This window comes from Choloepus didactylus, chromosome 23 (assembly GCF_015220235.1).
Source record: "Choloepus didactylus isolate mChoDid1 chromosome 23, mChoDid1.pri, whole genome shotgun sequence".
In the NCBI taxonomy this organism is placed as follows: domain Eukaryota; kingdom Metazoa; phylum Chordata; class Mammalia; order Pilosa; family Megalonychidae; genus Choloepus; species Choloepus didactylus.
In genome coordinates this window covers 27,473,151-27,485,623 of record NC_051329.1, presented here as the reverse complement: position 1 = coordinate 27,485,623, position 12,473 = coordinate 27,473,151, and the positions used below count along the sequence as shown (strand labels likewise).

The following is a 12,473-nucleotide window of genomic DNA, read 5'->3' as shown; positions in this document are numbered from 1 at the left end:
GGACCTTAAAAGATGGAAAAATATTCCATGTTCATGGATAGGAAGACTAAATGTCATTAAGATGTCAATTCTACCCAAACATCTACAGATTCAATGCAATCCCAATCAAAATTCCAACAACCTACTTTGCAGACTTGGAAAAGCTAGTTATCAAATTTATTTGGAAAGGGAAGATGCCTCGAATTGCTAAAGACACTCTAAAAAAGAAAAACGAAGTGGGAGGACTTACACTCCCTGACTTTGAAGCTTATTATAAAGCCACAGTTGCCAAAACAGCATGGTACTGGCACAAAGATAGACATATAGATCAATGGAATCGAATTGAGAATTCAGAGATAGACCCTCAGATCTATGGCCGACTGATCTTTGATAAGGCCCCCCAAAGTCACTGAACTGAGTCATAATGGTCTTTTCAACAAATGGGGCTGGGAGAGTTGGATATCCATATCCAAAAGAATGAAAGAGGACCCCTACCTCACCCCCTACACAAAAATTAACTCAAAATGGACCAAAGATCTCAATATAAAAGAAAGTACCATAAAACTCCTAGAAGATAATGTAGGAAAACATCTTCAAGACCTTGTATTAGGCGGCCACTTCCTAGACTTTACACCCAAAGCACAAGCAACAAAAGAGAAAATAGATAAATGGGAACTCCTCAAGCTTAGAAGTTTCTGCACCTCAAAGGAATTTCTCAAAAAGGTAAAGAGGCAGCCAACTCAATGGGAAAAAATTTTTGGAAACCATGTATCTGACAAAAGACTGATATCTTGCATATACAAAGAAATCCTACAACTCAATGACAATAGTACAGACAGCCCAATTATAAAATGGGCAAAAGATATGAAAAGACAGTTCTCTGAAGAGGAAATACAAATGGCCAAGAAACACATGAAAAAATGTTCAGCTTCACTAGCTATTAGAGAGATGCAAATTAAGACCACAATGAGATACCATCTAACACCGATTAGAATGGCGGCCATTAAACAAACAGGAAACTACAAATGCTGGAGGGGATGTGGAGAAATTGGAACTCTTATTCATTGTTGGTGGGACTGTATAATGGTTCAGCCACTCTGGAAGTCAGTCTGGCAGTTCCTTAGAAAACTAGATATAGAGTTACCATTCGATCCAGCGATTGCACTTCTCGGTATATACCCGGAAGATCGGAAAGCAGTGACACGAACAGATATCTGCACGCCAATGTTCATAGCAGCATTATTCACAATTGCCAAGAGATGGAAACAACCCAAATGTCCTTCAACAGATGAGTGGATAAATAAAATGTGGTATATACACACGATGGAATACTACGCGGCAGTAAGAAGGAACGATCTCGTGAAACATATGACAACATGGATGAACCTTGAAGACATAATGCTGAGCGAAATAAGCCAGGCACCAAAAGAGAAATATTATATGCTACCACTAATGTGAACTTTGAAAAATGTAAAACAAATGGTTTATAATGTAGAATGTAGGGGAACTAGCAATAGAGAGCAATTAAGGAAGGGGGAACAATAATCCAAGAAGAACAGAAAAGCTATTTAACGTTCTGGGGATGCCCAGGAATGACTATGGTCTGTTAATTTCTGATGGATATAGTAGGAACAAGTTCACAGAAATGTTACTATATTATGTAACTTTCTTGGGGTAAAGTAGGAACATGTTGGAAGTTAAGCAGTTATCTTAGGTTAGTTGTCTTTTTCTTACTCCCTTGTTATGGTCTCTTTGAAATGTTCTTTTATTGTATGTTTGTCTTCTTTTTAACTTTTTTTTCATACAGTTGATTTAAAAAAGAAGGGAAAGTTAAAAAAAAAAAGAAAAGAAAAACAAGGAAAAAAAAAAGATGTAGTGCCCCCTTGAGGAGCCTGTGGAGAATGCAGGGGTATTGGCCTACCCCACCTCCATGGTTGCTAACATGACCACAGACATACGGGACTGGTGGTTTGATGGGTTGAGCCCTCTACCACAGGTTTTACCCTTGGGAAGACGGTTGCTGCAAAGGAGAGGCTAGGCCTCCCTATGGTTGTGCCTAAGAGCCTCCTCCCGAATGCCTCTTTGTTGCTCAGATGTGGCCCTGTCTCTCTAGCTAAGCCAACTTGAAAGGTGAAATCACTGCCCTCCCCCCTACGTGGGATCAGACACCCAGGGGAGTGAATCTCCCTGGCAACGTGGAATATGACTCCCAGGGAGGAATGTAGACCTGGCATCGTGGGACGGAGAACATCTTCTTGACCAAAAGGGGGATGTGAAAGGAAATGAAATAAGCTTCAGTGGCAGAGATATTCCAAAAGGAGCCGAGAGGTCACTCTGGTGGGCACTCTTATGCACACTTTAGACAACCCTTTTTAGGTTCTAAAGAATTGGGGTAGCTGGTGGTGGATACCTGAAACTATCAAACTACAACCCAGAACCCATGAATCTCGAAGACAGTTGTATAAAAATGTAGCTTATGAGGGGTGACAATGGGATTGGGAAAGCCATAAGGACCACACTCCACTTTGTCTAGTTTAGGGATGGATGAGTAGAAAAATAGGGGAAGGAAACAAACAGACAAAAGTACCCAGTGTTCTTTTTTACTTCAATTGCTCTTTTTCACTCTAATTATTATTCTTGTTATTTTTGTGTGTGTGCTAATGAAGGTGCCAGGGATTGATCTGGGTGATGAATGTACCACTATGTAATGGTACTGTAAACAATCGAAAGTACGATTTGTTTTGTATGACTGCGTGGTATGTGAATATATCTCAATAAAATGAAGATTAAAAAAAATATATATTGGACAGAATAGATTTTAAATGCAAAGATGACATAAGAGACAAAGAAGGACACAAAATATTAATTAAAGGATAATTCACCAAGAGGAAATAACAATCATAAATGTTTATGTACCCAGTCAGGGAGCACCAAAATACATAAGACAAACATTGGCTAAACTGAAGGAAGCAACAGACACATCTACAATAATAGTGAGAGACTTCAATATACAACTCTCTTCTATAGATAAAACAACTAGACAGAGGACCAATAAGGAAACTGAGAACCTAAACAATATGATAAATGAACTAGATTTAACAGACATATAGAGCATTACATCCCAAAGTACTAGGATATACATTTTTTTCTAGTGCCCATGGAATGTTCTCCAGGATAGATCATATGCTCGGACACAAAACAAGTCTTAATAAATTTAAAAAGACTGAAATTATTCAAAGCATATTCTCTGACCAAAATGGAATGCAACTAGAGATAAATAATCACCAAAGAACCAGATCTTTCACAAATATATGGAGGTTAAACAACACACTTCTAAACAACCAGTGGATCAAAGAAGAAACTGCAGTAGAAACTGGTATATATCTAGAGATGAATGAAAACAAGAACACAACGTATCAAACTTGTGAAATGCAGTGAAGGTGGTGCTGAGAGGGAAATTTATAGCATATATCCAAAAGCAAGAAAAAACTAAAACCAAAGATTTAACAGAACAACTGAAGAGGCTAGAGAATGATTAGCAAACTAACCCTAAAGCAAGTAGACAAAAATAAATAACAAAGATTAAAGCAGAAATAAATGAGCTGGTGAACAAAAAAAACAATAGAGAGAATAAATAAAACCAAAAGTTGGTTCTTTGAGAAGACCAACAAGATTGACAGACCGTTAGCTAGACTGACAAAGTAAAAAAGAGAGAAGACCCAAATGAACAGAATCTGAAATGAGAAGGGCATAATTACCATGGATCCTGAAGAAATAAAAAAAATTGTAAGAGGATATTATGAACTGTATGCCAACAAGTTAGAAAATTTAGAGGAAATGGACAATTTCCTAGAAACACATGAACAACCTAGACTAACCAAGAAGAAATTGAAGACCTCAGCAAACCAATCATAAGCAAAGAGATCCAATCAGTCTTCAAAAATCACCCAGGATAAGAACTGCAGTCAGAACTGCAGACAGAGGCTGGGGAGAAAATGGGAGGCTTTGGTGGCCACAGCCATGGGAGAAATGAGGTCGCCAGGGATCATGTGGCCGAGGGACAGAGCTGCGGGCCCCACTTTGGCTCCCAGAGCACCCGGACTCAAGGGCTCTTGAGAAAAGAGGCCACATCTGCCGCCACCCCTGGGTGCCAAACCCCGCACCCATCTGGGCCCGCATGGAACTGGGCCATTCCCGGTAGGCTCAGCTTTAGGGAAACCTGATGGCAAATTCCAAACCAATAAGAGCAAATAAATGAGAGGTGATTACCGACAATAGGCGAGGATACACCATGGGGTGCCTCCAAACAGCATCTCCTCCAGTAGGTTTTAAGTGCTTTATAGGTCATTAACTACTCGACAGAGAGAGCCTGACACTTAAAGCAAAGAATTCAGCACCTCTTACAGGGGAAAATCAATCAGGAATGAAGCTAGAGCATGGGCAGCAGGAAGATGTAGCAGGGCGGGCAACCGGGCTTCGATTTTCACATCATTTTAAGGCCCTCTCCATTGTGCAAAGTGAAGCACACTGGTATTTGAGGCCATTTATAAATCCCAAACTCTAACTACTTAACCGCAGCCCCCCCTCCCTGTTTTTCTGTTAATGAAATATTTCAGACATGGAAAAGTACAGACATAAATGTAATCATCTGAGCCCACCACCTGATCTGTCAAATTAAACATCGCAGCTATGGTCTAAGCCAAAAAAAAAAAAAAAATCACCCAGGGCCAGATGGCTTCACAGGGGAATTTTACCAAACTTGCTGAAAAGAATCGATACCAATCCGGCTCAAAATCTTTCACAAAACTGAAGAAAAAGGAATACTACCTAACTCATGTAAGGATGGTTCAACATAAGAAAATCAACTAATGTAGTTCAACACATTAACAAATCAAAAGGGAAAAATCAAATGATGATCTCGATAGATGCTGAAAAAACACTTGACAAAAGTCAACATCCCTTTTTGATAAAAACACTTCAAAAGGTAGGAATTGAAGGAACCTTCCTCAATATGATAAAGGGCATTTATGAAAAACCCACAGCCAACATTGTACTCAACAATGAGAAGCTGAAAGCCTTCCCCCTAAGATCAGGAACAAGACAAGGATGCCCATCATCACATCTATCATTCAACATTGTGCTAGAAGTTCTAGTCACAGCAATTCACCAAAACAAAGATATAAAAGGTATCCAAATTGGAAAGGAAGAAGTTAAACTATTTGCAGACGATATGATCTTATATTTGAAAAATCCTGAGAACTGGACCACAAAGCTACCTGAGCTGATAAACAAATTCAGCAGAATGGCAGGAAGTAAGATTAATGCACTTAAGTCACTAATGTTCCTATACACTAGGAATGACCTAACTGAAGAGGCAGTCAAGAAAAAAATTCCCTTCATGATAGCAACTAAAAAAAAAATCAAGTAACCAGGAATAAACTTAGCCAAGGATGTAAAAGACCTCTACATAGAAAATTATAAAATTTTACTAAAAAAAATTAAAAAGACCTAAATAGGTGGAAAAATATTCCATGCTCATGGATAGGAAGACTAAACATTGTTAAGATATCAATTCTACCAAAACTGATCTACAGATTCAACGCAATTCCAATCAAAATTCCAACAACCTACTTTGCAGATTTGGAAAAGCTAGTTATCAAATTTATTTGAAAGGGAAATTGCTAAAAACATCCCAAAAAAGAAGAACAAAGTAGTAGGACTTACACTTCCAGACTTTGAAGCCTACTATAAAGCTACAGTGGTCAAAACAGCATGGTGCTGGCACAAAGACAGACATACTGATCAATGGAATTGAATTGAGAGTTCGGAAATAGACCCCCAGATATACAGTTGACTGATTTTTGATAAGGCCCCCAAATCCACTGAACTGGGACAGAATAGTCTCTTCAACAAATGGGGTTGGGAGAACTGGATAGCCATAACAAAAAAGAATGAACAAGGACCCCTACCTCACATCCTATACAAAAATTAACTCAAAATGGATTAAAGACCTATAGTATTCTTTGAAATTTACTCTCTTTAACTCCTCGTTAAATTGCACTTGGAAAGTTATCACTTCTATGTATATATGATATATTTGAGAATAAGAACAATATGATTAAGAAAAAGATGCAATGAAATGAGACGAAATAGTTTCAGTGGCTGAGAGATTCCAAATGGAGTCGAGAGGTCACTCTGGTGGACATTCTTATGCACTATATAGATAACACCTCTTAGGCTTTAATGTATTGGAATAGCTAGAAGTAAACACCTGAAACAACCAAACTCCAACCCAGCAGTCTGGACTCCTGAAGACAATTATAAAATAATGTAGATTACAAGGGGTGACAGTGTGATTGTGAAGACCTTGTGGATCACACCCCCTTTATCTAGTGTATGGATGAGTGGAGGAATGGGGATAAAAACTAAAGGACAAATGGGGTGGGATGGGGGGATGATTTGGGTGTTTTTTTTTTTCACTTTTATTTTTTATTTTTGTTCTGGTTCTTTCTGATGTAAGGAAAATGTTCAGAGATAGATTGTGGTGATGAACGCATAACTATGTTATCATACTGTGGACAGTGGATTGTATATCATGGATGATTGTATGGTGTGTGAATGTATTTCAATAAAACTGAATTTAATAAAAAAAAAAAGAAAAGGAAAAAGATGCAATGGTTAAAAACAACTCATTGTTTTTAAGATTTGCTTGCATTTCACCGTAATTTTTTTCCTAAAAAAAAAAAACTTTTGAAAGACCCATAAACAAAAAATAAAATATAAAATGCAATGGTATCTCAATAAAGAGGAAAAAAATTTTAAAGATGCAATGGTGAAGGGAGGGATGTGAGCGTTTAAGCACATTCTTGTAAAATCTAAGGTTAGTATGATCTCTTATGGATGAGTCTGGACTCCAATGGCCCACTGGACAGGCTCAAGAGAAGCTCAGATTTTCCTAAGGCTCAATGAGGGCAGGTACCTCTGTTTTTAGAGTGTATCTACAGCGTCCCACACAGTCAGCTCTCAAAAACAGAACTGGTGTTAAGTCTTAGCTCTGTCACTTAATATCAGTGGGACTTGGCAACAGGTTTTACCTCTGAGCCTCCAAATCATTGGTTCCCGAAAGAGAGACACTAGCCTATCCTGCCTGCTTGATGAGATCATAAGGATCAAACAAAAGCATGCATCGAAGTATCTTTAAAAATAAGATAATGCTTACGTTTGTATATTTTAATTAAACCAAAAGTTTCAGTCTGTGATGGTGGGCAAGGGAACAAAGTGATGCATGCATAGCCTCAGATGTTTACATTGACCTAGGAAAGGCTTGTGTCAAAAAAAAAAAAAAAAAAAAAAAAAGACGGAAGATGCAGGATTAAAAATTTGGTATTTTTAAATTTAGACTTCAAAGTGAACCTCATTGGAAGGAAGCTCACAACTTTTCACTACTTAGGAATTCAAGACTTTGCTCCCAGTCTGATACCTCAAAGTGTCAGTGTTGGCTGAATTGTATATTTGTTGCCACAATTTAAAAAACATGGAGAGACTAAAGAGACAATGACAAAGCAATACATGATTTAATAATCTGAAACTAATAATCTAATAATGGAGAAGAAAATGCCCAAAACGACATTATCAGGACAACTGAAAAACTGGAATACAGCCTGTAGGCTTTATATCAATAAGTTTCTTGAACTTGGTAACTATACTTAATGTGGTTATGTAAGTGACTATCCTTGTTCTTAGGAATTACACCTGGAAGTATTAAGCATTAAAGGAGCATGATGCATGCAATCTACTCTCAAATGTTTAGAGAGAGAGAGGGAAAAAAAAATAATACAACAAAAATGTTAAAAGATGGTAAAATCTGGGTATCTGGGTAGGGGATATACTGAAGTTATATCCCTGTACTGGTTTTATATTATTTTTGCAACTTTCCTATAGGTTTTAAATTATTTCAATAACAAGTTTTGTTTTGTTTTTTGTTGTTTTTTTTTTAAAGAATCATTGGACTAGCAAAATTCTATTTATGGCAGCATAAAGTTTACAGACAATTGCATGCAGAGAAATAACATGAACTCAGTCAAAGCCATTTCTGAGGGAAAAAGCTAGTGAGTGGGACAAAGGCCATACGAGGAATGAAGAAGCCTGAACTCATTTGTCTTTTCTATTTGTCTCTGCTTCGGGAAGGCACCAGGCCTCTCTAGGCCTCTGTTTCTTCATCTACAGGATGAAGAGTGACAGTGGGTAATCCACAACTTGAAAATTCTAAGATAACAGAAGGCCACTTTCTACTCTAATATTCTGTGGCCTACACCCTCATACCTGTCTTCATGCTATTTGCTCTGTCTGAAGTTCTTTTCCCCGTTTTCTAATGAATGAACTCCTATTCCCCCTTAAAGCCCACCCAAAAGTCACTTCTAAAGTGAAGTCTTCTCAATGTGTAGATAAAACTCATGGCTCCCTTCCATAATACACACCCTTCCATAAAACATACCAAACTGTATTATAGTTGTTTTTAGGCCCAACAGATGGTGATGCCAAATCTAGTGTTCTTCACTTATCCTGGAGGGCAAGAAACATATTCTGTTGAGCTTAAAACAACGATGGCCACATGCTAAGTGTTCAGTAAAATATTCGTTGATTGAACATGAATGCTTATGTATCCTATTTCATGTTAAAGGTATATCAAGCTATAGTCAATAAAGTCCCCAGGCACTTACACATTTTACAAAGGCCTACCTGGTCTGCACAGGTCTCCATGTTGCTCTTTTTCACTGGCATAGACCTCCATGCACCATGCGTGGTATGCAAATGAGAAGAGATCTTCTATTTTCGAAGGTGGTCGAATAGCATTGTTCAGCCTCTTAAGCCACTCTTGACACTGTTCAAAAGTTGAGAACTGACACCTTTATAAAGCCAAACAAGTATGAATGTCAGTCAGAAAACAAATGACAGTGAACCTTCAATGAACAAACCATTTCAAGAGTGCATACTCATAATGAAATGGCAACTACAGTCAAGAAAGCATCAGAGGTGGTCACTATGTATTCACTATTCTTTATAATAAAAACAGGTCCAACAAATTTTAAACAGTGTGAAATATCAAGGGAAAAAAAAAAGAAAAGAAAAGAAAGCAGGACATGTGGAAAACATTTTTTTAGACTAATGTAAGCTCTTCTGAGACTGATTAATAATAATAAATAAAATGTCAGTTATTTTCTTTCATGAATGGTATTTCACATTCTCTTGCTTCCATCAAAGCTTTATTGGTTGTACTTCTCAAGAAATATATGTAGAAAAGTCTCTTGTTATTACATACTAGAGTGAACTAAAAAAATACAACACAGGCCAATTAGGAAATTAATTTCAAAATTTGCCTATTTACCAATTAGAACAAATCAGCAACTTTAGAACCAAAATAAGGTATATTACATCGAACCTTTCAGCTGTGACCATCCTGAGAAAAAAGAAATTCTGTTACAATTCCAATTTTCAGTATGTACAATTAGGGAGTTAAAATAACCAGTACAAACTGATCTGTTGGGGATTTGTTTAAATACTCTGCTTTTTCAAATGCATAAAGTATTAAAAATTGAGTAACAAATAGGAAAGGTTTTTTTAACTGCAAATTGTAGTAAGTAATATAAAAGCAAGTCAAATCTCAATGGCTGCAAAGCAACTTAAATATTTACCTTAAAACCAAGGAAGTCACTTAAACATCTCCCTCCTGTCAATTTGGCTACCCATATGCCAGCATATCATGTTTACTGGCACTTCAGAACAGGTCAAGGGATTAAAGTAAAATGCTTAGGAAATTTAGAACTCCTAAAGCTACTAAATTTAAAAAAAAAAAAAAAAATCAGCTATCATTTTGCAATAATGATAGTAAAGATTAGATAAAATAAAAATTTCCAATGGATGTTAAATATAGGGAGAAACTTTGATGAGAAGCAAGGTATTTGCATTGTCTTAAAGGGTTTCTCATGGACTACTTATTAGTTGGCAAGGGAGAAAAATATTAAAATTATAAGAAACTGGGTGACAACTTGACAAGAGTGATCAACATTAATATTACCAAAGAGGGATAGATGGATACTGTTTGACTCCAAATATAATACCCTGAAACAGACACATCACATCTATAGTATTCCAGGTGAGAATGCATAACCTCAATCATGAGGGAACATCAGACAAACATACGATGAGAAATATTCTATTAAAACAAAAGCAGGGGGAGGGGAGATGTAGTATTCAACAATGTCATAAAAGACAAAGAAAGGCTGTGAAACATGTTCCAGAATAAAGGACACTAAAGAGTCATGGCAACTAAATACAATATCTGGCCTAGATTGGGATCCTGTACTGAACAGAGGGCAGGGATGCTACAAAGGAAATTATTAGGTCAACTGACAAAATTAGAACACGGACAGTAGTTTGGATAGGATTATTATCAATGTAAAACTGTGAAGTTGATAACAATACTGTGATTAAAGTAAGAAAATACCCCTATTCTTAAAGGAATGCACACTGAAGTGTTTAGGAATGAAGAGCCATAATGATGCAACTTACCTTCAAATCATTCAGAAAAAGAATCTCACATACCCACATACACAGACACAAATACACAGACACACACAAAAGGCCCTCGCAAATCATAAAGTAAATGGAGTAAAATGTTAACAATAGATGAATCAAAGTAAGCTCTATACTGGTGTTCTTTGCACTATTTTTATTTTTGCAAATTTTAATATACTTCCAAATAAATAGTAAAAAATGCCTTTCGACATAGTAAAATATTCTAAAGATGAAATACTTCAGTCACTAACTATTCAGGAAACATTCCTAACAAGGCCAACACTCAGAAACCGTTTTGCAAATTACCAAACCATGTATCCATCCTTTAAAAAATATCTTCCACACTAAATAGCAGCACAAACACACCACATACCTGATAACTTTGCAGTCTTTGCAAGTCAAATGAAGCTGAAATATATCTCGGCATTCAACACTTTCTATAAGCTGTAATGGAACCTGCAATTTAAAAAGATGAAATCCCTTTAAGTCAAAAAGGTATTGACCCTGCCATTCTTCACTGTGTCCAACAAGATTGACTGGAAAGCTCGACAGGGGAAAGAAGCAAACAAAACTGCAAATTTTTATCTGAATCAATGGTACCCAAGTGATTTACTACTGAGTGAATTCAGGCTTCTCCTCTATTCCTTAATCAAAGGCCTCTGACTTTGATATGCCTCCTCTATTCCTAAATCAAAGGCCTGCAGCATGAAGACAATGAAAAGAGATGAGGCACTACCTCTGGAAGAAAAGTCATCAAATTCACAAATTTATCTCTTGAAGTACTACTTTAGACTGTACAACTAACTATGATTTGCACTGACACAGACACTGAGGGGAACCAGAATGGTAATCCTCCCTTGCTTATGAAAAAGAACCACAGATCAAGGTGCAAGAGGAACTAATCCTTTGCTTGCCCCAAATGACTGAATGGGCTTGTGGCTTAGTGTCAGCAAAGGAGCCTCCTGAAAGAGGGTGTAGGTCCAAACGGTCTGCAGGTTGCACAGAAGAGAAGACAGGACAGGTCAGACTCTCTGATCAGTAGAACAGAGCCACAGGCCTCAAGAAGGAGGGAGCAGGCCATACCTGTGATCAAAATCCTAAAAAACTGGCTAGGTATGACTTGCTTCAAAAGACCAGTTGAAAAGCCCTGCTTGCCAAAGTGGGGCTTGAGGTCTGAGAAAGCTGACAATCTGGTCAGAAGACTCTTTGGAACACAAGACTATGTACAACATTGGAGAGGGACTAGGGAAGAGAGCGAGGTAAGAGGGAAAGCATCTGAGCAGGATTACAAATCCTCAGCATGACATACAGATCCTCCCCCTGTCCCTCAGCTCATCCTGACTCAAATCTTGGTTTCAAAAAGCAATTTCCAGGGCTATTTCCACGTTGTGCTCTGAACTGGCTGCCATTCAGAGCAGTTCCTGAATCCATTCAGAGAAGCTCCTGATTTCAGGGCAACATGGCTTGACTTCCCCACCTTGTAGGTAAGCCCTATAATAAAAGCTCATGTCTCAGAACATGTCCGGTGCTTTCTTTAGCCCTTTGGCTACAGAAGCCCTCTTGGGTCCTGACAATTGGTGTGCCAGCCTTCAGACTAAAGAAATCCCAGCCACTGATAACATGAACTTGGGGAAGGGAAAGGGGAAGTCCCCATGTGGGATACCAGGGTGGCCTGTGACACTTATGTGGGGAGGGGTGGCTACCCTCCTAGATGAATGGGGTCTGCCAAGGGAGAATGGAGATGCATATAATTCCCTGGCTGGACTAATAGCCCTCCTGCAACAGGCCACAGGACTAGTAAGATTTCATGAGAAAAAGGAAGGCCACCAGTAGCCTAGCCATTCTTGGAGGCTGTGTGTTTAGCTACAGAAAAGGCCTTAACGGCTAATGCGGCAGTCTGCCACTCAGAAGAAGGAATT

At 38.0% G+C, this 12,473-nt stretch overlaps 1 protein-coding gene across 6 annotated transcripts in view; it reads right to left on the bottom strand.

The window, feature by feature from the left end:
- MTMR3 (myotubularin related protein 3) overlaps nt 1-12,473 on the bottom strand; it is a 212,476-nt gene that overhangs the window by 46,425 nt on the left and 153,578 nt on the right. For all 6 annotated transcript variants that reach the window (XM_037817081.1, XM_037817085.1, XM_037817086.1 and 3 more), the window contains 2 exons: nt 10,928-11,010; nt 8,719-8,885 (listed from right to left, as the gene is read on the bottom strand). In XM_037817081.1, the coding sequence (XP_037673009.1) occupies nt 8,719-8,885; nt 10,928-11,010 (250 nt within the window). The remainder of the gene's footprint in view (nt 1-8,718; nt 8,886-10,927; nt 11,011-12,473) is intronic.